This window comes from Ranitomeya variabilis, chromosome 1, assembly GCF_051348905.1.
Source record: "Ranitomeya variabilis isolate aRanVar5 chromosome 1, aRanVar5.hap1, whole genome shotgun sequence".
NCBI classification, from domain to species: Eukaryota; Metazoa; Chordata; class Amphibia; order Anura; family Dendrobatidae; genus Ranitomeya; species Ranitomeya variabilis.
The window spans coordinates 855,067,154-855,092,392 of NC_135232.1; the positions used below are offsets into that span (position 1 = coordinate 855,067,154).

The window sequence follows — 25,239 nt, forward strand, 5'->3', positions numbered from 1 at the left end:
CGAACATTTGAGCACATAAATCCATTAGATGTCGGTTTTGCAAGCCTGCGAGAAAATATCGCAGTACGGATGCCATACGGATTACATACGAAGGATGCCATGCGCAAAATACGCTGACACACCCTGCCTACGGATGACATACGGATCACTATTTTGGGGACTTTTCTGCGTATTACGGCCGTAAAAAACAGACCGTATTTACATACGCTGAGTGTGAGGCCGGCCTTAGGGGCTGCGAGAATATGGTTTGGGAAACACTGCTCTAGACCATTCCATTGTAGCTCTGGAAGTATCTTAGGGTCATTGTCCTGCTGAAAGGTGAACCTACACTCTAGTTTCAAGTCTTTTGCAGCCTCTGACTGGTTTTCCTCCAGGATTGCCCTGTATTTAGCTCCATCCATCTTCACTGTTGTGAATCCGCTTTTTGGGCTCCCTGGTGGTTGCTGGTGGTACTGGTGACTTGTGTGTGCTTTGCTGTCTCAGGTCACCTGCTCCCATCAGTGTTTGGGAGTTTCCTATTTAGCCTTGCTCTCCAGTCATTTCCTTGCCGGTCATCATTGTAACCAGAGCCTTCGGTTGCATGTTCCTGCTACTAGTCTGCTGATCAGCTAAGTGGACTTTGTCCTTTTGTTTTGTATCTTTTGTCCAGTTTGCAGTTTTTGTTATTCTCTGTAGCTGGAAGCTCTTGCGGGCTGAAATTGCCACTCCTGTGTCATGAGTTGACACAGGAGTCTTAAAGTAATTTCAGGATGGTTTTTTGAAAGGGTTTTCAGTTGACCGTGAAGTCCTCTTTTGTATCCTTCTGCTATCTAGTAAGTGGACCTCTCTTTGCTAAATCTACTTTCATACTGTGTATGTCTTTTCCTCTTAACTCACCGTTATTACATGTGGGGGGCTGCTATCATCTTTTGGGGTATTTCCCTAGAGGTAAGCCAGGTCTGTTCCTTCCTCTACCAGGCGTAGTTAGTCCTCCGGCTGGCGCGCAGCATCTAGGAAGTCGTAGGTATGCTCCCTGGCTACTATTAGTTGTGTGGTAGATTTAGCTCACGGTCAGCTCGAGATTCCATCACCCAGAGCTCGTCCGTTATTTTTGTGTTCTGATGTTTCCTTGCCATTGGGAATCATGACAGTATGACCGGACGGGGGGCTGCACTGTCATGATTCCCAATGGCAAGGAAACATCAGAACACAAAAATAACGGACGAGCTCTGGGTGATGGAATCTCGAGCTGACCGTGAGCTAAATCTACCACACAACTAATAGTAGCCAGGGAGCATACCTACGACTTCCTAGATGCCGCGCGCCAGCCGGAGGACTAACTACGCCTGGTAGAGGAAGTAACAGACCTGGCTTACCTCTAGGGAAATACCCCAAAAGATGATAGCAGCCCCCCACATGTAATAACGGTGAGTTAAGAGGAAAAGACATACACAGTATGAAAGTAGATTTAGCAAAGAGAGGTCCACTTACTAGATAGCAGAAGGATACAAAAGAGGACTTCACGGTCAACTGAAAACCCTTTCAAAAAACCATCCTGAAATTACTTTAAGACTCCTGTGTCAACTCATGACACAGGAGTGGCAATTTCAGCCCGCAAGAGCTTCCAGCTACAGAGAATAACAAAAACTGCAAACTGGACAAAAGATACAAAACAAAAGGACAAAGTCCACTTAGCTGATCAGCAGACTAGTAGCAGGAACATGCAACCGAAGGCTCTGGTTACAATGATGACCGGCAAGGAAATGACTGGAGAGCAAGGCTAAATAGGAAACTCCCAAACACTGATGGGAGCAGGTGAACTGAGACAGCAAAGCACACACAAGTCACCAGTACCACCAGCAACCACCAGGGAGCCCAAAAAGCGGATTCACAACACTTCACATAAACTCTGACATGCTTTCCTGTCCATGCTGAAGAAAAGCATCCTCAAAGTATAATACTGCCACCACCATGTTTGACGGTGGGGACGTTTTTCGTTTTTTTCAGAATTATTATTATTTATTGTTATAGCGCCATTTATTCCATGGCACTTTACATGTAAGGAGGGGTATACATAATAAAAACAAGTACAATAATCTTAAACAATACAAGTCATAACTAGTGTTGAGCATTCCGATACTGCAAGTATCGGGTATCGGCCGATACTTGCTGTATCGGAATTCCGATACCGAGATCCGATATTTTTGTGATATCGGGTATCGGTATCGAAACAACATTAATGTAAAAATGTGTAAAAGAGAGAATTAAAATAAAAAATATTGCTATACTCACCTCTCCGACGCAGCCTGCACCTTACCGAGGGAAGCGGCAGCGTTCTTTGTTTAAAATTCGCGCTTTTCTTTCCTTTACGTGAGTCCCGGCTTGTGATTGGTTGCGTGCCGCCCATGTGACCGGGACGCAACCAATCACAGCAAGCCGTGACGTAATTTCAGGTCCTTCAGGATTTTAAAATTACGTTCCGGCGTTGTGATTGGTTGCGTCGCAGTCACATGGGAGACGCAACCAATCACAGCAAGCCGTGACGTAATTTCAGGTCCTTAAGGATTTTAAAATTACGTCCCGGCTTTGTGATTGGTTGCGTCGCAGTCACATGGGAGACGCAACCAATCACAAGCCGTGACGTCACGGGAGGCTGGACACGCGCGCATTTTAAAATGGGCGCGTGTCCAGCCTCCCGTGACGTCCCGGCTTGTGATTGGTTGCGCCGCGGTCAACCAATCACAAGCCGGGACGTCACGGGAGGCTGGACACGCGCCCATTTTAAAAAGCGCGCGTGTCCAGCCTCCCGTGACGTCACGGCTTGTGATTGGTTAATGGCGGCCATGTTGCCGGGACGCGGACCAATCACAGCAAGCCGTGACGTAATTTCGTCACGGCTTGCTGTGATTGGTCCGCGTCCCGGCAACATGGCGCCGTGACCAATCATAAGCCGGGACGTCACTGGAGGCTGGACACGCGCGCTTTTTAAAATGGGCGCGTGTCCAGCCTCCCGTGACGTCCCGGCTTGTGATTGGTTAATGGCGGCCATGTTGCCGGGACGCGGACCAATCACAGCAAGCCGTGACGTAATTTCGTCATGGCTTGCTGTGATTGGTCCGCGTCCCGGCAACATGGCCGCCCTGACCAATCACAAGCCGGGACTTCACGTAACCAAGTAAAAGCGCGAATTTTAAACAAACAACGCTGCCGGTTCCCTCGCTGAGGTCCAGGCTGCGTCGGACAGGTGAGTATAGCGATATTTTTTATTTTAATTCTTTCTTTTACACATTTATATGGATCCCAGGGCCTGAAGGAGAGTTTCCTCTCCTTCAGACCCTGGGAACCATCAGGAATACCGTCCGATACTTGAGTCCCATTGACTTGTATTGGTATCGGGTATCGGTATCGGATTGGATCCGATACTTTGCCGGTATCGGCCGATACTTTCCGATACCGATACTTTCAAGTATCGGACGGTATCGCTCAACACTAGTCATAACTGGTACAGGAGGAGAGAGGACCCTGCCCGCGAAAGCTCACAATTTACAAGGGAAGGGTGAGAATACAGTAGGCGAGGATAGAGCTGGTCATGCAGCGGTTTGGTATATCGGTGGTTACTGCAGGTTGTAGGCTTGTCGGAAGAGGTGGGTCTTCAGGCTCTTTTTGAAGGTTTCGATGGTAGGCGAGAGTCTGATGTGTTGTGGTAGAGGGTTCCAGAGTAGGGGTGATACGCGAGAGAAATCTTGTATATGATTGTGGGAAGAGGAGATAAGAGGGGAGTAGAGAAGGAGATCTTGTGAGGATCGGAGGTTGCGTGTAGGTAAGTACCGGGAGACGAGGTCACAGATGTATGGAGGAGACAGGTTGTGGATGGCTTTGTACGTTATGGATAGGGTTTTGTACTGGAGTCTCTGGGCAATGGGGAGCCAGTGAAGGGATTGAAAGAGGGGAGAGGCCGGGGAATAGCGGGGGGACAGGTGGATTAGTCGGGCAGCAGAGTTTAGAATAGATTGGAGGGGTGCGAGAGTGTTAGAGGGGAGGCCACAGAGCAGGAGGTTCCAGTAGTCAAGGCGAGAGATGATGAGGGCATGGACTAGGGTTTTTGCAGATTCTTGGTTGAGGAATGTACGGATTCGTGAAATATTTTTGAGTTGAAGTCAGCAGGAAGTGGAAAGGACTTGGATATGTGGTTTGAAGGAGAGATCAGCGTCAAGGATTACCCCGAGGCAGCAAGCTTGTGGGACTGGGGAGAGTGGGCAGCCATTTACTGTAATGGATAGGCTCATTGGGAGGGGTCGCGTGAGATGGGGGAAAGATGAATTCTGTTTTGTCCATGTTAAGTTTCAGAAATCTAGCAGAGAAGAAGGATGAAATAGTGGATAGACATTGAGGGATTCAGAAGTGTTCGTTTTCCACTATGCATAGCATTTTGCCTCAAATTTTCTACTCTGTTCTCATCTGACCAGAGCACCTTCTTTCACATGCTAGCTATGCCACAATTACATTTGTGGAGTATACGAATAATAGTTGTCCTCCTGTGAAACTTGGCAGCTCCTCCAGAGTGACTGCTTCTTTAATTAGTGCTCTCCTTGCTTGGGATGTCAGGAGGATTTGAAGATAATCTGCACTGCTGGTATCCAATATAATAAATCCAAATCCAAACAGAAAGTACATGCGGTTTTTCTTTATGTAGTCAACGCATTTTGAAGTACTAGAGACTTCATCAGGTCATGTCTGGATTTGCAGATTATCTGCAAATCCTCCTTATCTGTGTTTTCCCACTTTGATGACCTGCTGGACCTGCAGACGCTGGATGTATAAGTGATTGAAATGATGTGTATACACAACTAAATCAGGTTACCATAACCTTATTTAAACACCTTTATCTACCTTGGATAAAACCCTATTGCAGTGTCTTTTTCCTCCTAGTTTTGTTCAGTTTAGGTGGATGGCCATTTCTTGATAAGTTTGCAGTTATACGCAACAAAAAGAAGGTAATGCCAGCTCGCCATTGAAGTAAATGAGGATCCAGTGTGCACAGAACCACGAGTCGACCACTCATGTTGGCAATGTAGAAAAAGAAGAAGGAGTTCCAGCTTCTGGTAAAATATCAAATGTTGTCTTTATTCCATCAGAATTTTAAAAATCAAAGACAGGAAGGTCGGCAAGCAACGCGTTTCAAACATGGTTGCTCTTTGTCGACAACCCTGTTTGAAAAGGGGTTGCTTGCTGACCTTCCTGTCTTTGATTTTTGGAATAAAGACATTTGATATTTTACCAAAAGCTAGAACTCTTTCTCCTTTTTCTAGGTATGCAGTTGTGCCATACTTCCATTTTTGGATCAAACAGTGCTTTGTCAGATGTTCAGAGCTTGGGCTATTTTTTTTATCACTCAACCCTGCTTTACGCTTTTCCATAACTTTACCCATGACTTGTTTGGTGTATTCCTTAGTTTTCATGACATTGTGTATTCATGATGCCCATGAGTTTCACTTACCACTGACCATTAACCTTAATTTCTTCCGACTACTTGCTCCCCACACTCTTTTAACCCGTACCCTAATAATTACACATCAATCGTTCATTTGGATAAATTGGCCACAGCAGCCTTTTTATTAACATTCAAACATAACAGTTTAATTTCTTAACATTAAAACCCCAGGGAAGCCGGTCCTCGAAGCCCCAAGAATCAACAACTCATATCCAATTTCCATAATTTGGCCTCCAGGTCATGTCTTTGCCTCTAGCCGCTAGGTACCAGCTCAGAGACGCTTAAAGACTCGCCCGGCCAATATCCGCCAGAATCCCACAGCCCCAGTCTTCTCAACTGTATAACCACCAATTACCATTTCATTCTCTAAGCCACACCAGGGGGAGTCCAGTATCTCACAAATCCCCCCCCCTCCAAGCCGCCATTTCTTAGCACCACCAACTTCGAGGACCTCTTTCCCCCCGCCCTGCTGCCGCGACGAAGCATACCTACCTCACCTGTAGTGCAACGAATCCAACCCTTGCTAATCTCTCTAAAAAGCCTGACACTAAGGTCCCCAACCTTTGTCCCAACCCAGTAATTACCACATTCAAAAAAAGGGAGGGTGTGTGATAGCTTGCTATCTTGTTCAGAGGGGCACCAAAATGGTTGCTCCTCTAAGATGGGTGCCCCCTTTTATAGTCAACCCCCCCTGTCGCCCCCTCCTTCCTGCCCATTTCACCTACCAACCAATCCGTAAGCCCCGATTCAAATAATATCCTCTCCTCCCTCCACATTATCGCCCCCACCTTTCTGTTCACTCCCTATAGGCCCACTCAACCCTGTCATGCTGTCCTCCCTTAAAGGCCTGTGGCCTAGTCCGTCCTCACTTGACATTGGGTATTCATGATGCCCGTGAGTTTCACTTACCACTGACCATTAACCTTAATTTCTTCCGACTACTTGCTCCCCACACTCTTTTAACCCGTACCCTAATAATTACACATCAATCGTTCGGATAAATTGGCCACAGCAGCCTTTTTATTAACATTCAAACATAACAGTTTAATTTCTTAACATTAAAACCCCAGGGAAGGCGGTCCTCGAAGCCCCAAGAATCAACAACTCATATCCAATTTCCATAATTTGGCCTCCAGGTCGTGTCCTTGCCTCTAGCTGCTAGGCACCAGCTCAGAGACACTTAAAGACTCGCCCGGCCAATATCCGCCAGAATCCCACGGCCCCAGTCTTCTCAACTGTATAACCACCAATTACCAATTCATTCTCTAAGCCACACCAGGGGGAGTCCAGGATCTCACAAATCCCCCCCCTCCAAGCCGCCATTTCTTAGCACCACCAACTTCGAGGACCTCTTTCCCCCCCGCCACCAACACCAATGTCCTGACACCTCAGACATTTGTGTCCCGCCACACCAGCAGCCCTTTTTCAATACCCTCCTGTACCACTAGACACCATAAGTCCAAACCGATGGCATTCAAGTGGACACCATCCTTTCTCCAATACTCACCCGTTCCCGACTCTAGATCCAAATGGCGAATTACAAGGGCCCCATTCCGCACCATAAAACGGGAAACCGCCCTGTTAACTTTTATTCTGGCCCTGTTGATACCCTGCACCGACCGTGCCCTGAACCAAACTTTCCTAGGAACGATATCCGACCAGATCACCAACAAGCACGGGAACATAGCCCACAACCTTAAAACATCGAACTTGATGTCGTTGATCAATTCTCTACAAGGGCATTTACCGAGATCTTTGCCCCCCAAATGGATCACCAATAAATCCGGCGCCCGGTCCAAACGCCCAAACTTGTGAAATTCCGACAGGAGCTGCTTTCAATACATTCCACGTTTTCCGATCCAACGTATGACTTCCGGAGACTTCTCCACACCGAGCTGTCTCCCTTCAGGGCGAACGTCCGCTCGCACTGCCGCCCAAAAGACGAATGAGTGGCCCATGATCCATACAAGTAAAGGCCTCTTCCCTGAAAAGAAAAAAGACAACAAGCCAAAACATAATAACCGCAAAGCACAACCCGCTTAAATCATCTCCCAATACAAAAAACACCCTTCAGACCAAGGACGGGCGAATATATGACCTAAACCTCACAGATTCCCAACGACCAATCCTTCGCACTACGTCCTCGCCTAAACCTCGTCTGTCTGCTTCCGTAGCTGCACCTATCCTAAATGAATGCCCCGAAAAATTCTCTGCCAAAATGCCCCCTCACATCAAGCAGCGCTTAAATATAGTAACGAACTGATACCGAGATAAAAACGACCCATCTCCGTGTAACAACAGTGGCTCATCATCCCAGACCTCTCCCTTTGAAAATTCCTTAAAACATAATACGGGGTATAACGGGGAACCCGCAACCTCAAAGAGCACAATTTTACATCCTTTCCCAACCAAATCCGTTTTCGATTGACGCAGCCAGATCACCAACCTATCCCCGTGCAAAACCACATCCCGGCCCAGCAGCCCCCCTTTTTTATGCCTGGAGGGGCTGACCAACTCACCCAAACGAAAAGCCCCAAAAAATGCTAGAGCAAATGCCAGCTTAAACAGGATAACCTCTGATTGGTTAGAACAAACCCCCGGCAATTGTTCGCCTAACCACAGTAAAATCTCATAAGAGACAGGGCGTCGTCCATCTAAACTTTTCCAACCCTTCCGCCACCCTTTCATCACCTGAAGGACCATGAACGATTTAGTTACGTCACGTAACCCCCTAAATTTAAATCCAAATGCCAAACCAGCCAAAAAACGATTAACCTTAGATACCGACCAACCTGAATTCCATTTCTGACCCAGGAGCAACAACAATTTTTCATCATCGTGCACGTCTGATTCCATTGCCGACCCCCAATCCACCCAAGTATTCCATGCCTTAACATAGTGAGACCAAGTCCCTGGCGCCAGTGACCTGGATCATAACCCTCTTACTGCCCCAACAGAAGCTTCCATAAGTCCTCTGGGCAGAACACTCGCATGAGATCCACTTGACGCACGACATCCGGAACCCGATCCAACTGTGAATGAGAAATAGGGTCAAAACCCATCGAGTAGTTAAACGGGTGGAATTCAGCAGTGACCCATAAATTAATTATACCATAGACCTAACCAAACCACATGCTGCAAGACTCTTAGCAATGCCGGATCTGCGGATGTCAGTGAATTTATCGCTCTCACAGCACCCTCAGATTCACAACCAAAACAAATCTTCGTGTTACGAACCTCCGTTCCCCATAAAGATAAAGCAACTGCAATGGGGAACACCAAACACAGCAATCGATTAGAAGATAAACCGTTGTCAACCCACAACGGTGGCCACCGACACGCTAGCCAACTCTCTTTAAAGAACAAACAAAAACCGTGCTCGTCCACCTGGCCGATCGTAAATCCCATATCCTCCGCAGGCACCACCGGTGCAATCCATAGTGACCTCCCATTATATGAGTCCAGAAAAAGCATCCATACCTTCAGATCATCTTTCAAGGCCTTCCGAAGCCTGATAAAATGAGACGGGGACCGAACTCCCACTGTCGCCAAAGACAACCTGCGACAAAAAGCCCTACCCATCAGCATGATACGGCATGCAAAATTCAACTTCCCCAGCAGTGATTGAATCTCACGCAGCGTTACCTTTTTCAATTCATAGACTCTCTTCACCTCCATTCTCATGCCCACTAACTTGTCATCAGGCAACCGGCATTCCATTGCAACCGTATCGATCTCAATGCCCAAAAAACTCAGAGACGTCATCGGACCTACCGTCTTTTCAGCAGCCAACAGAACACCGAACCTTCTTGACACACTCTCCATTGAGTGAAGCAAAATTGAACAGTCTGCGGAATGCGCTGGGCCCACAAACAAAAAATCATCCAGATAATGGATGCAGGACCGGAGTCCAGATACATCTTTCACAGCCCATTCTAAAAACGTACTGAACAATTCAAAATATGCACACGACAGAGAACAGCCCATCGGCAAACAACGATCCACATAGAAACCCCCATTCCAGAAACACTCTAGCAAATGCAAACTATCCGGATTGACGGGAAGCAAACGAAACGTGGCCTCAATATCGGTTTTAGCCAACAAAGCTCCCTGCCCACAATGCCTAACCCACTCCATAGCTGTGTCAAATGATGTATAAAGAACCGAGCACAGCTGTGGGTCAATTCCATCGTTAACCAACAAACCTTTTGGGAACGAAAGATGGTGAATTAGCCTAAATTTGTTAGCCTCCTTTTTGGGCACTACCCCCAATGGAGAGACTCTCAAGCCCTCCATAGGGAGAGACTGAAATGGGCCGGCCATTCTCCCAAGTGATACCTCCTTGTTCAACTTTTCCGTAACCACTTCCGGAAATTCGTAGGCCAATTTTAAATTCTTTTTGGACCACTGCACCTTAACGTCCACAAAAGGTATTGAAAAACCATCCCTAAAACCATTTTTTAAAGTTGACGCTGCCTCTTTGTCAGGGTATCTATTTAGGAACCGTTCCATCTCTGCTAGACGCACTGGCGTCACCCCTTTTGTCAATTCTGTCTGACCCTTTCTGCTTCCCTCCCCTAAAACATCTCGCTGCCCCGTGAGTACCTCCACATGATGAGCATTCATGTTTAAATTTGCACTTTGCCCCGAACCTACAGGTCCCTTCGTTAAAGGCGAAACACACTCCCCTCTGCATGACCACCAAGTGCCCCGACTGTCCTGAACCCCCGGTGCCTCCAAGAAATGACTGCGGTCCTTGACTTGACCTGACCGGTGCTGTCACCCTCATCCACAAGGAAATATCCTTGTGGTCCCACCGAATATTTGGACGTACTGCTTTACGTTGGCGGAATTGCTCGTCATATCTAATCCACCCTTGGCCCCGTAAACCCTGTAAGCCTCCCCGATGATGTCTAAATAACAAAACAAGGGGGCATAAGTCTCCAGTGATTTTTCCCCTATTACACTGGCAAAAATTGCAAAAGCCTGTAACCAGTTAGAAAAAGTATGTGGGATCAACCTAAACCTTCTCCTCTCCTCGTCCTCTTTTTTGGAATCGTCCCTACGGGCTTTATCCAAATTGAAACGCTCTAATGGGAGCAGTGAAAATATTTCAACGTACTCCCCTTTCCAAATTCTCTCTTTCACTTCAGGTTTCAAATGTGCCCCTAAAGGCCCTTCAAAACACATGTACACCTCCCCTCTAGCCGAATCATCTACCCTTGCCGACTCATCTTTTTCTTTATCCCCACTTTCCGCCGTTGCCGTGTTCACCTGCTGCAATACCTCACTACCTCCCACCGATGCCATCCCAGTCACCAATGGAGCCCCTTGTGAAATACTAGATCCTGACCTGAACGAGTCCCTGACTCCCTCCGCCTCCAGGGCCCCTCTCTCCCCAACGCTACCCAGCCACGCCAATAACAGCGACGGTTCCATCTGTCTACCCCTCGTCTCCCACATTTGGAACAAATATTTTAACCCTTGCATTAAAATACCCGCACCAAAACTACCCCCCCCCCCCCACAGAAACCTCCCCTCTACACGAATCAACATTATGAGCTAGTGATGGCAATAAAGAAGAAAAAACGGCACTCTCACCTGGCAGCCTGGGTGCTGTGTTCCCAGCAGCCGTTGATCCTGCATCCAGATGCGATCCGTCTGTTCGTGGTCCTCCTTGTCAGTGCGGGCTCGCTGTTCCACGAGCCTCCATGGGCCAGTCCTGTGATGCTGTTGCACTAATAGGACCCACGGAGTGGTCCCGTTCCACGGATGGGGCCCACGGCAGTTCAAGGCGCGCAGCAGGACGACCCTACTCCGCCGACCTGCCCCCGCTTGATGAATTACCCCCCCATGCTCTATTGCCCTCAGCCCCTCTGCAGCCGACATTACCCCTGTATGTACCCCCCCTGACTAGATCCCCAGGAATCCGGAGAATCCACAGCGCCTTCTGTGCTGTAAGAGTTAATAGCAGCAGCAGCCAGTGAGTGGGCGGAGCTAAGCCGTCGCCCATGACTGACCGCTCTGCGCTCTGGGGCCTGTGCCGCTGCCGCCTGAGAGCCTCTCACATCACGCTGAGCGGCGGCCCGGATGGATGGGCTCACCGCCGCTCCTGCACCTGGCTCCTGTTCACCGGATGTCCCCGGTAAGTGTGCAGCCCTCCCACGCTGCACCGCTGGTGGAGGTGCCCACCGTGCAGGGCCCCGCCCGCTCCTCTGCACCGACCGTCGCTGCTGAGCCGGGCCCGTTCCTGGCTGGGCACCGGCCACTCCCCTACCCGGATCCTGTGGCGCAGACGTTCCCTCAGATGAAGGGGAGGCCGACACCTCCCCCCGCTGCAGGCCCCGCCGATTTGTGGGATTCCTCCCGGCTCCTTGGCAGCGCCCGCTATAGCCGCGGTCAGCTGCTGAAGCCGGAGGGTCCCCTGAGGGGCTCCTCATACGGCGCCGGGCCCTGGGGGTGACCTCAGGACTCAAGCGCTCTGGAGGCCGAGACCTCCAAGGCCGGCGGCCCTCAGTCATGGAAGGAGATGACCCGGATCCCCCTTCAGGAAGTAGGCCTTGTAGGGACGCCTGCAGCCAGCCTGCACCCCTGGTTCTAGCTGCATCACGGAGGTGCTGTAAAATTGCCTCTACCTCCATTATCTCTAAACCCACAGAGCTTGCTATTTTGTTCAGAGGGGCACCAAAATGGTTGCTCCTCTAAGATGGGTGCCCCCTTTTATAGTCAACCCCCCCTGTCGCCCCCTCCTTCCTGCCCATTTCGCCTACCAACCAATCCATAAGCCCCGATTCAAATAATATCCTCTCCTCCCTCCACATTATCGCCCCCACCTTTCTGCTCACTCCCTATAGGCCCACTCAACCCTATCATGTTGTCCTCCCTTAAAGGCCTGCGGCCTAGTCCGTCCTCACTTGATGCTGTTTGAATCCTAATGTTCTCAAACAAACCTCTGAGGTCTTTACAGAACAACTGTAGTTATACTGAGAATAAATTTACTAAATTTACTAATTATGTGACTTCTGGAGGCCATTGGTCACTCAGGATTTTATTTAGGGATATCAACCTATAGGGAACTGAATACAAATACACATCCCAATTTTCAAATTTATATTTTTTAAATAATTAGAAAATCATGTATCATTTCCTTTACACTTCACAAGTACTTGCTACTTTGTGTTGATATATCACATAACATCTCAATAAAATACATTTAAAGTTTGTGGGGGTAACGTGGGAAAAAAAATCAAAAAGTTCACAGGATATGAGTATTTTTTTCAAAGCTTTTTCAGAGCTTCTATTTTGACATCTACAGCATTTCAGTTTATGTTGCAGATGTTCACATTTGCAATACAACAGTTAAAATCTTGGATAAATCTGTACAATTTTAGGCCAAGTTCACATTAGCATTCGGGGGCTTTGCGGAGGGCTGCGTATTTCCTCCATTAAGCTCCACCTACTTCCACACACTTCTGCATGTGTCCTGCATACCTATCTTTAACATTGGGTACGCAGGACATGCGGATGTATGCAGGTGTATTGTTTTGACACGCTCATCGACCGCACAGGAACGCAACAAGTTGTGTTTTGTGCGGACAGCGGGCTTAACGGAGGAAGTATGCAGCCCTCCGCAAAGCCTCCGAATGCTAATGTGAACTTAGGACTTAGAACTGAGGACTTTGTCTCTGCAGAATCCACAGGAAGTACTCCAAAAGCTTTGCTATTGCCATCCACTAAATGACTGAAATGCATGCTGTTTGGTATTCAAATCCACATGCTCCAGTTTCCATACAGTATAAGGTTTCATTTGTCTTTCACATACAGGACAGAGCGCTGAATCAGATAATACCAGAGGACAACCCTCTGTAGGAAAGTGTATGGGCTGTGTATACAAGAAAGAATACAATGCGTCCCCCGACAAATAAACTCTGATCCTGCTGCTTATTTGGTCACCTCCAGCCCAGATTATTTACATGAATCCACACCCAAATAAGTTTCATGGACGTTCCCTGCAAACTCTTTTGTGTTTAGAAATAGAGTAGTTACCAGGATCGCATGCAAAGCATGAACCATGGCAACATCTTTGCATTGTAAATAGCTCTCACCACAATCAACTGATTTGCTTTAACAGTAAGCGATTCACAAGCCCAACAATAGGAACACTTTAGAACTAGATTACTCTTTATTAATATTGAAAGAGAAATCATAATTTAAACTGACAAGATTGACTCCTTAATAACCCATTATTTTTCATTTCAGAGTGTTACTTTTAGTGTTGTAATGTTTTTGTGCATAAAATTAGCTTTTCATTTATATAATTTTTTTAAAAGCAGAATATAGAAAAGGTTAAATTCCACCATTTTGTTGTGGGTTTATGTAGTTCTTCAAACACTTAAAAATTATATTATACCTTTATTTGTATGGGCTGTAGCAATTACAAAGATATACAACACAGGCATTTTTTGTGGTTTTATACTTTCACTGCTCAAAAAAAAATAAAGGGAACACTAAAATACCACATCCTAGATATCACTGAATGAATTATTCCTATTGTAAATCTTTATTCATTACGTGTTTCATGGTTAAGGCTTCCTATAGCTGAAACGCGTAGGATGGTTGCTCCTTTAGTTTAGCCCTTTGGCTGCAACATGCTGCATTGTATTTTAATATTTATAAAGTAAACTGAAAGTTTTACTTATCTTCTGCTGCCCATAGTCGCTGAATTTATACCACTTTTTTTTCTGGGTCATTGACTTCTCACCTGGAGCCCAAGGCAAATCCATGCACAGGTGGTGAATCCAGAGTTCAAGAGATGATCGATAAGGGGCAAGCTGAAAATTTCTTAAAACTGACACATAATGGAACCTAGATGGATCCATTACTAGTCAATGGTTTCTTCGGCTTCAGTTTGCATACATAATGCAATGGATTTGTTTTGGACATTAATTCAATTTCTCTGACTTTCCCGAAAGCAAGTGTATTCTCAGTCTTAGCTTGAATATGCTTTGAAAGTCAGAGAAATCCTTGAGCAAAAAGAAGATTTTCAAATATCAAGGCATCATTATTAAAATGAATAGTAAAATTGTGTTTGTTGCTCACACTAAGCAATCAGGTTTCAGCTCTCATTCCTTTCAAGGGGTTGTCCAGTCTAAGTAGAAAAGTCTACTTCTTACAATAGACTTGGAGTCAAAGTCCCCCAGCACGTAAAATGCAGAACAGTTTATTGAAAGTTAAAAAAAAAAAAAACAGGCAAAATTACATTATATCAATATTAAAGGGAACCTATCACCCCGTTTTTTTCGGTATGAGATAAAAATACTGTTAAATAGGGCCTGAGCTGTGCATTACAATAGTGTAGTTTGTGGACCCCGATTCCCCACCTATGCTGCCGAAATACGTTACCAAAGTAGTCGTTTTCGCCTGTCAATCAGGCTGGTCAGGTCGGATGGGCGTGGTTTCTTCCCCCAGATATTGCGTAGTTTTCCGTTGGTGGCGTAGTGGTGTGCGCATGTCCAAGGTCCCGAATCCTGCACATGGGTGTAAAAATAGCAGCGATGTCCGTTATTCCATTGGTGATCGGTGGGCGTGGCCATCTTGCTTTGGCCGCGCGTGCGCAGAAGCGGCGCTCTGCTGGCCGCGGCTTCAGGAAAATGGCCGCCGCGATATCCATCTGCGCACGCGCGGAATCCCGCGGCCATTTTCCTGAAGCCGCGGCCAGCAGAGCGCAGCTTCTGCGCACGCGCGGCCAAAGCAAGATGGCCGCGCCCACCGATCACCAATGGAATAACGGACATCGCTGCTATTTTTACACCCCTGTGCAGGATTCGGGACCTTGGACATGCGCACACCACTACGCCACCAACGGAAAACTACGCAATATCTGGGGGAAGAAACCACGCCCATCCGACCTGACCAGCCTGATTGACAGGCGAAAACGACTACTTTGGTAACATATTTTGGCAGCATAGGTGGGGAATCGGGGTCCACAAACTACACTATTGTAATGCACAGCTCAGGCCCTATTTAACAGTATTTTTATCTCATACCGAAAAAAACGGGGTGATAGGTTCCCTTTAAGAAAGTCGGTTGCAAAGACACAGGTGTTTGTGTCTGCAGATCCACAATAACGTTACAGGCGAGGGTAATGTAGGCCCTCAATATATGTAACCTAAAGTACTAATGTCACTATATCAAATCAAGAGGAATTCAGGCGAAAATGTAAGTCAAATATCAACATATATTGACACCATATACGCGGTCAATATCATAGAAACTTCGTATGGATCAGTTTATAAAGGGCTAGTGCATGAACTATATGACCACATAGAGCAAGGGAGAAACTTTATCCTATATATCTAGCATTACTGACCATGAAAGCAATCCCCAATTGTGTAATCACAGTTAGGATATATAGACTTAGAAAAACCATCATTGTTCTAGGTAAATGAGGGGACCACCTGACCCATCATTAAACAATGTGGACAAGCTATATAGAAAAGTCTGTAGTCACTGTGTGATTGCAGCCTGCTGAATATGAGTGAGTGGTTACGTGGCCACTTGAATGTGATTTGCATACGTGCGGTCACAAGCCAACTAGACTCTGTATTGCATCTCAATGTTCTAGTTAAGGAGAGTTTAGTCAGCACGTAACCCGCAGGTATGCAAATCTCACATATGCGATCATGTGACTGCCATTTGCACAGAGAATACAGGGGAATATATGCACACTGTCACGATTCAGCAGTCTGCCGTCACACAAAGTGAATCCATACTTTTCATCTTAGGCTGGACAACCCTTTACGTTCTGTGAAATAATGGAAATTGACCTCAACTTATTGTTGGTTATAGGCAACAAAGAAAGTTTCCATAAATAAGGCCCATTGTGTCTCTCCTATACAAGTCCATTACTTACCTAGTGACAGACTTTGATCCTTTAATGAATGCTAATGGAGATTCCAAGCCAGAATTTTTGGCCATAGTAACTCACAAGTCAGTTACAATCCTACAAAGAAAGAGAAAAGCAAAAATTTAGTTATAAGCCTTGATGTTTGGTAACAGAGCTGCATACATTTTCTATTTCTATGAAATCATAAGCCATGATATATTTTATATACAGTTCACAGCAAATGTTCCACCTGTAAAGTCCTGGTACTCTCTCTAGATAATGTCTACATAGAATCTTCCATCTTGAAGTCAACTTAAAAGATATTAGAAATAAAGTGACTAAATTATTCGCATTTGCAAACATTTTACTACATCTTTATGTTTATCTGTACCTCATCTAACATGATTTTTAAATCTGATACCTCATTTTAGAACATGTAGCCCTGATAGTTGTATATATCAGCCAGCCTGGTAGACATTATTAAAATCTTGCATTCAAAACTTTTCCATCTTCTTATTCAACTACAGTCTGGCTTCAGACCCCGCCACCACTGAAAAAGCCTTATCAAAGTCACTAATGATGTAACTGGCAATACTTACAGTACTGTCTGCCTCCAACACAGTCCACTGTCCAATCAATTCTCTCCTTGTACAAGATCTCTTATCTATTAAGATGATAGACTTGGCTATGTGGCGCCCCTAGGGGTATTTGCCATAAAAATAGTTATTGACACCAAATACAAATATTAAAATAGCAAGACTGCACTACCATCTCCGGCCAGAAGGGGGAGCTCCAGAGACTCCCCTTGATCTATTCTGGTCTGAGAAAAGGACTGGCAGTTGGGCTGAGGAGTTGAAAGTGAGAGGTCGTATAACTGAACTCCTAACAGCCCTATGACGGATTATAGGCCCGTGATACCCATAGTAGGAAAAGAGGAATAGAGAAAAAGGACATTGTGAGAACCGGGTAGCAATAACCTCTACCCAGAATAGGTGCAGAGACAGATACCGGATCCGTGGCTATATTCATTATATGTAATACAGCAACCGGAAGGAAGTGAGGTGACATCAGCTTCACCAGGGTAAGACGCAGCAACAGACACAGAGTTCAGCGGTACTCCCAGAGGGGGTAAGCCGACAAAAAAAGGACTCGGGTTGTCCGTCGAACCAGAGCACAGAAGAGACAGATTGGGTCGGCAGCCAGTTCACAAACAGCAGCAGGGCCATACAGAAACTGCGCATAATAAGAGGTGGAAATCCTGACAGGGTCAAAGTAATTCAGAGTTCTTAAACAGACTCCGGTGACAGTATTGGTTGCAAATCCCTTTTTGTTGAAGTAAACTGGTTAAACGTTTCAGCGCCTCAGTCTTTCATTTGGACAATAGCCATCGATCCAGGATCGGGGTCATCACAGCTGAGAGGACCTGCTGCTGATCAAGTAAGTGTCTGTTCCTTCATGATATCCCTTACATTGTGCATCGCCTGAGGCCACAGCACTGGGTCAAGCCACTAGTGAAATCCCCCTCAAGAGACGGACCTCTTTGATCTGGTGCTGGGTACCTCGGTCTCCCGGGCGTCACAGCTATATCATGGATCTTCTCATAACTCACCAAGCAGACATGTAATATCCGCAGCTGTCATACCGCCTCTTCACCTGCTTTACATTTGTGTTTCTTAAATCTCTTTTCATTGACCCTTAGTCTTCTCTATCACACCTCCATCAGCAGCCTCATAGAATCCCTTGGCTTTCAGGACCACTTTTCCTATGATGATGCTCAAATTACCTTCTTTGACAAATTTTACCTCTCTGCTACCTAGAATTACATGCTGTGGGTTAAGTATGTCCTTCTCATATTGATTTTTAGAACTCAATATCGAGTAACCTGAATTCATCATCTTTCCACCATTGTCATCCTCTCACTTGACCTTTCAACCACAGCTCTCACAAGCCCTTATCAACTCCTAACGTCTCCAGCTCAAACACATTTCTCAAATATGTTTTTTCTTAACTTTGAGTCAGCAAAAATTCTAGTGCATATCATCTTCCTCAAAGACTAAGCCAAAATAATTGTCAATGGACTCTCTTCTAACACTGTTCCTAACTAGAAATTCAAACTGACCTCTGTTTTGCCTGTTTCCCTCATTGCAAATCTCTCTCTTCTCTCTATCAATCCCTTCAATAGGTAACCATTGTTCAGAGAGCCTTGTTCAAAATATTTACACTGACAGGAAGTCCCAGTTCCCCACATGTTATATCTGATCCTCACAAGACTTTCTTCTTTGTGCTCCTCATGTCTGCTCCTCACGTAATTATCCAAATAGTTCTCATGTGCATGTCTATATTTTGGAACTTCCAGCTCCAACTGATCACCCTTTCATGCACCATCAAAACCTTCTTAAGCATCTTTAAAACCTTCTTAAGGAGTCATTAGAGCCATAAGGGCTTGTTCACACGATCCTTTTTTTGCTGCGGATCCGCAGCGGATTTTCAGCTGCGGATCCGCAGCCGTTTTCCATGCAGGGTACAGTACAATGTTACCCTATGGAAAACAAAATCCGCTGTGCCCACTATCCTTTTTTCCCCAGGCAAATCCGCGCGGAGTACCATGTCTATTCTTTCTGTGGATTCCGCTCCTGTTTTCAACATGCACCAATAGGAAAGTGCTGTTGAAAACCCGCAGAGGAATCCGCAGAAGAAACAGTCGGAAAATCAGCAGTGCTGTTTTGCACTGCGGATTTTCCAAATCAGGACCTGAAAAAAAAGGATCAAAAAAAGGATCGTGTGAACATAGCCTCAGGAAGTTTTTTTTTCACTTGTGCTTCATCGGAGGTCATAGTTAGAATTTATTTTGTCCTTACAGTATTGCCTCTAAAGAGATTTTGGAACAAGTAATGCCAACAGCTCTGGAGGACTCTGCTGTATGCATCATGCCTCATACTGAGAGCAAGAGGGGGTATTTTATTAAATTATTGGTGTTTTCCAAAGATAACAGGTTATAGCATATACTGTAGTTAGGTCATACCATAATTTACTGACCAGAGCATGCAATCTCTGGAACTGTTATCAATTTCGAAACAAGGGAGGCTGCAGTACCAATAAAGCACAATCCTTTTGTTATTTCCTCCTTTTTTTTAATTCACTTTTCAACATTCGTCGACATCTTACTTTTTCATCACTGATTTTTAATCTTTACTCTATTTACACGCATTGCTTCTTACACAATTTTACTGGCTGTAGTTGGCAATATCACGCTTAATGCTACTTTATCACATAGGATCACTATTTTTGTTGCACACCACTCAGGCATTTTGTATGGAGTGCGCAGGCATTTTTTAAGATATCAGGAACGTTTTTGATCCTTGGAATCCCAGTGGTTAGCACTGCAGCCTTACAGCGCTGGAGTCCTGGGTACAAATCCCACCAAGTACAACACCTGCAAGGAGTTTGTATGTTCTCTCCGTGTTTGCGTGGGTTTCCTCCAGGTTCTCCAGTTTCCTCCCACATTCCAAAGATATACTGATAGGGAATTTAGATTGTGAGCCCCATTGGGGACAGTGATGATAATGTGTGCAAAAACTGTAAAGCGCTGCGGAATATGTTAGCGCTATATAAATAAAAGATTATTATTATATTTTCTCAGTATTTCTCAATCATATTTATATCCCGTGCATGTGTTTTACGTTAATTACGCTGTATTAGCAGTAATTTCCCTTGGATTATACATTAATTTGTTTAAAGTTTTAATTCACTTAATAAATGACAGAAAATTTTGTATAAAAAAACAAAGAATATGTGTTGAATGAGAAAACCAAATGCAAAGGAAAGCAAACAAAAAAAAAAATCAAAGGAATGAGAAAGTTTAAAACTGATCATAAATGCTTGCATAATAAATATGACCAATAATATATGAAGGGCAGTATAAATTAGAAAATAAATTATCTTTATTCATGATCACATGTAAATTAGTAGTTTTCTCACCTAAATATCAGCTACAAAAAATATGAGACTTCACTGAGAAGCAGCTGTATCTCTAATGATGCATGTGTATTTCTATATTGTTCTGTCTGATGATAATACTAAGAAAACACAAGCTGATCCAATGAGCAAATATTTAATTGCTGGCCTATTACTGTTCGAAAGCATGAGAATTATGTTTAAACTAAGAGAATAATCATCCCGCCCCACGGCATTATAGAGGGAACATGGAGAATATGTCTAAAAGTTTATATAAGTCAACAATGTGTTTGACGACTTACCACTGCCATAAATATTAGGGCTATATAGTGCTACTGACTGAAAAATGTTTTCAAAAGAATTTGACAGCAGGATTTATGCGTTTTAGCTAACTATAGCTCTGCATTCCTCATTGCATGATGATTTCTAGCATATTGTAAATAGTTAGACCAGTCGGAAAGGTGAGCATTTAGTGCTGATCAGTCCAGCCCAGCCAGCCGATACTATACCCACAGAGGTGTGGACCGTGTGGTTATAGTCCCTGTAGTGCCCCAATGCCACCTCCTGGCTTCCTATATCACACAAATGCATGGTGGCAGCGGCTACTACGCATGTGTAACAAGGACAATTGGGGTGGGGTAGTTGTGGCCGAGTTATTTAAAGGCACAGTTCACAGACAGAGTCCACCGAGCAAACATTCAGTGAGTACCCCCGGCCACTTGCACATGAATAGACAAGACCGACACAGCTTTTCCCACAGTTTACCTTGTTCTCTCTCCGGCCACGGTAGGCTAGACGAAATAGAGTCCAATAAGGCAACTGTTGTCCAACAGGGACTAACGTTTAATGAACAGGGATGGGATAGAATGAAAAGAGTACAACACTGGATTTCCTGATCTCTCCCTGCACTCTCCACACACAGCAGCTGCAGCAGCTGAAGATCTCCAGTAGTCCACGCACTGGAATATGGGCGCTTAACCCCCGGAGCTTTTTTCGGCTTTTTGTTTTCGTTTTTCACTCCTTCTTTTCAGAGCCATAACTTTTTTTTATTTTTCCGTCAATATGGCCATGTGAGGGCTTGTTTAATCATGTCATTTTTTTTTTATATATTTTAATATGTCCTATGTGTGCATGTTTTTAAATTAGTATCTCTACTGCTATTTATATTAATAAAGGCATATATTTTATCAGTACAATCTTGCCTGGTATTTTATGGTCATCCATGGTTGTTGGGATTTTATTGATCGCCCGTTATTGCATTTTAATGCAATGTCGTGGTGACCTAAAAAACATAATTCTGGCATTTTTATTTTTTTTTCGCTACGCCATTTAGCGATTAGGTTAATCCTTTTTTTTTATTGATAGATCGGGCGATTCTGAATGCGGTCATACCAAATATGTGTAGGTTTGATTTTTTAACTTTTTTATTTTGATTGGGACGAAAGGGGGGTGATTTGAACTTTTATGTTTTTTTATTTTTTTTTCATATTTTTAAAAACATTTTTTAAATTTTTTGACATGCTTCAATAGCCTCCATGGGAGGCTAGAAGCTGCCATAACTCGATCGCTTCTGCTACATAGAGGTGATGCACAGATGACCTCTATGTAGCTGAATTACAGCATTGCTATGAGCGCCGACAACAGAGTGGCGCTCATAGCAATCCGTCATCAACAACCATAGAGGTCTCGAGGAGACCTGTGATTGTGATGGCAATGAACTGATGACCCCCGATCACGTGATGGGGGTCAGTGGTGTGCATATTTCCGGACCTAGTTAATAGGCACAAGCAGATCACGATTCCGCTGGCACCTATTGCGGGCACATATCAACTGTTTAAAACAGCTGACATGTCGCGGCTTTGAGGTGGGGAGGAGGAAATGATGGAGGTGGTAGAATTGTCAATGATGGTGGTGGTGGAAAGGACAATGATGGTCATGGTGGAAAGGGCAATAATGGAGGTGGTGTGGAAAAGGCAATGATGGTGGTAGTGGAAAGGACAATGATGGTGGAATGGGCAATGCTGGGGGTGTTGGGGAGAAGGCAATGATGGAGGTGGTGGGATGGACAATGATGTTGTGGGTGGTGGGGGAGAAGGCAACGATAGGGTGATTGACAGGGCAATTATGGGGTGGTGGGGGAGAAAGCAATGTTGGAAGTGGTGGAAAGGACAATGATGCGGTGGTGGGGGAGAAGGCAATGGTGGTGGTGGAAGGGGAGGAGGAAATGATGGAGGTGGTGGAATGGGCAATGATTGGGTTGGAGGGGAAAAGGCAATGATGGTGGTGGTGAAAAGGACAATGATAGTCCTGGTGGAAAGGGCAATAATGGGGGGTGGTGGGGGAGGAGGAAATGATGGAGGTGGTGGAATGAGCAATAGTAGGGGTGGTGGGGGAAAGGTAATGATGGTGATAGGGGAAAGAACAATGATGGTGGAATGGGCAATAATGGTGGTAGGGGAAAGAACAGTGATGGTAGAAAGGGCAATGATGGGGTGGTGGGGAGGAGGAAATGATGGATGTGGTAGAATGGGCAATGATGGGGGTGTTGGGGGAGAAGGCAATGATGGAAGCGGTGGAATGGGCAATAATGGGGTGGTGGGGGAGAAAGCAATGATAGATGTGGTGGAAAGGGCAATGATGGGGTGGTGGCAGAGAAGGCAATGACGAGGTGGTGGAGAGGACAATGATGGAGGTGGTGAAGAGAGCAATAATGGGATGGGGGAGTGGAGGACATTGAGGGGTGTGGGGGATTTTGATGGGAGGAAGGGGGATTTATAATGGATTTAGGAACAGGGGAGGTGGAGGAAGACATTATTATCACTTACTATGTCTAACACAGTCCCTTAGTATATAGTGTACTCACTTATTATACATAGTACAGTCCCTTAGTATATAGTGTACTCGCTTATTATGTATAGCGCCATCTCTCAGTATATAGTGTTGTCACTTTTTCTGTATTGCACAGTCCCTTAGTATAAAGTGTACTCAATTATGTATAGCACAGTCCCTTAGTATATAGTGTACTCACTTATTATGTATAACAACATCCTTAGTTACAAAGTTTCCTCTTTTATTATGAATAACACCATGCCTTATTACGTACCATCCCCTTTAGACATACATACATGATGCCGTCCCTTATTATATAGCTTCCTCTGCTATTATGTAGTGGTGTCTCTTACATAGTGTATTCTTGTTATTTTTGTTAGTCACAGCTCCCTCTTTTATTACCTAGTCCCCCTCTCTTATTAGATATAAAATGAATGCTGACTGATGAGTCGGTGACCAGACTACCAGTCCATCAGCTCCGCCATTGGAAAAGAAGCTTTCCCATGCTCTGTCAGCCATCATTGCATTATACAGCTAGCAAGACAGGATGGTATGCAATAAAAAACAGGGCCCATTACACAGTATTGAGCAATATATGGGGCTTATTATACTGTATGGAGCAATATAGTTAGGTCCATATATATTTGGACAGAGACAACATTTTTCTAATTTTGGTTATAGTAGATTGTGAGCCCTCGTGGGCAGGGTCCTCTCTCCTCCTGTACCAGCTGTGTCTTGTATTGTTTAAGATTTGTGTACTTGTTTTTATTATGTATACCTCTCCTCACATGTAAAGCGCCATGGAATAAATGGCGCTATAATAAATAATAATAATAATATATAGACATTACCACAATTAATTTTAAACAAAACAATTCAGATGCAGTTGAAGTTCAGACTTTCAGCTTTCATTTGAGGATATCCACATTAAAATTGGATGAAGGGTTTAGGAGTTTCAGCTCCTTAACATGTGCCACCCTGGGCAGGGTTGTGGTCATTGGGACTGACAAAGGGGCCCAGGATGGAGACATTACTAAAGTGGACATAGGGGCCCAGGACGGGGTAACATAGGGGACTAGGATGGGAGAAATTAATAAAGGGGCCCAGGATGGGGACATTATTACTGTAAGGGGCCCAGGATGGGGACCTTATTAAAGTAGACATTGGGGTCCAGGATGGAGGAAACATAGGGCCTAGGATGGGGACAGTAAATAAAGGTGCCCAGGATGGGGACATTAAATAAAGAGGCCCAGGATCTGGGACCTTATTAAATAAAGGGGTGACATAATTACTGTATGGAGATCAGGATGAGGAACATACATTATTGGTTTATGGTGGCAATTGGGGACATAATTACTGTAGGAGCCAATCAAGGGACATTATTACTACTGTAATTTAATTTACTTTTGAGGATACTGTCTTCCATAGGGGGGACAAAAGGGGGGTCCTGTTACTGTGCAGGGCGGCACTATGTTGCTTTTTCCTTCACCTGACGTAGTGTAGAAGGGGGTGAAAGAAGTGGAGAATGTGCTCTAGAAGTGATCAGCTATAGATAGTATGGTGTGGTGGTATTTGTTCCTTGAATATGGTAATTTGGTCACTATGTGGTGGTAATATGTGATCTGGTCATGGTGTGGTGGTATTTATCCCCTGTATGTGGTATTATTCAGTCACTGTGTGGTGATAATATGTAGTCTGGTCATGGTGTGGCGGTATTTGTTCCTTGTATTATTGGTCTTGGTATAGTGGATTGTGTTGTGTATGGAGGTCACTTGTTCTCTCTGATATCAATAAGGGAATGATTCTTAATTTCCAATAGAGATTAAATACTTAGATGTTTAATCTTTCCTTGTCCTGTGACTATTACACAGTAGCAAATATGAGCTTACCGGAGTTCTACAGTAAAAACAAGTAATCACCTATTCTAAAGCCATGTTCACACATTCAATATTTGGTCAGTTTGTTGTCTCAATATTTGTAAGTCAAAACCAGTAGTGGGCGATAAATTCAGAAGTGGTGACGTGTTTCTATAATACTTTTCCTCAGACTTGTTCCACTCCTGGTTTTGGCTTACAAATACTGATGTAAAATACTGACCAAA

At 44.8% G+C, this 25,239-nt stretch overlaps 1 protein-coding gene across 1 annotated transcript in view; it reads right to left on the bottom strand.

Annotated features, from left to right (window-relative positions):
* The window catches only part of RASSF6 (Ras association domain family member 6), a 105,798-nt gene that overhangs the window by 72,327 nt on the left and 8,232 nt on the right, over positions 1–25,239 (bottom strand). Inside the window, exon 2 of the mRNA XM_077276997.1 lies at positions 16,383–16,472. Coding sequence (XP_077133112.1) covers positions 16,383–16,447 — 65 coding nt within the window. The 5' untranslated portion in view covers positions 16,448–16,472. The remainder of the gene's footprint in view (positions 1–16,382; positions 16,473–25,239) is intronic.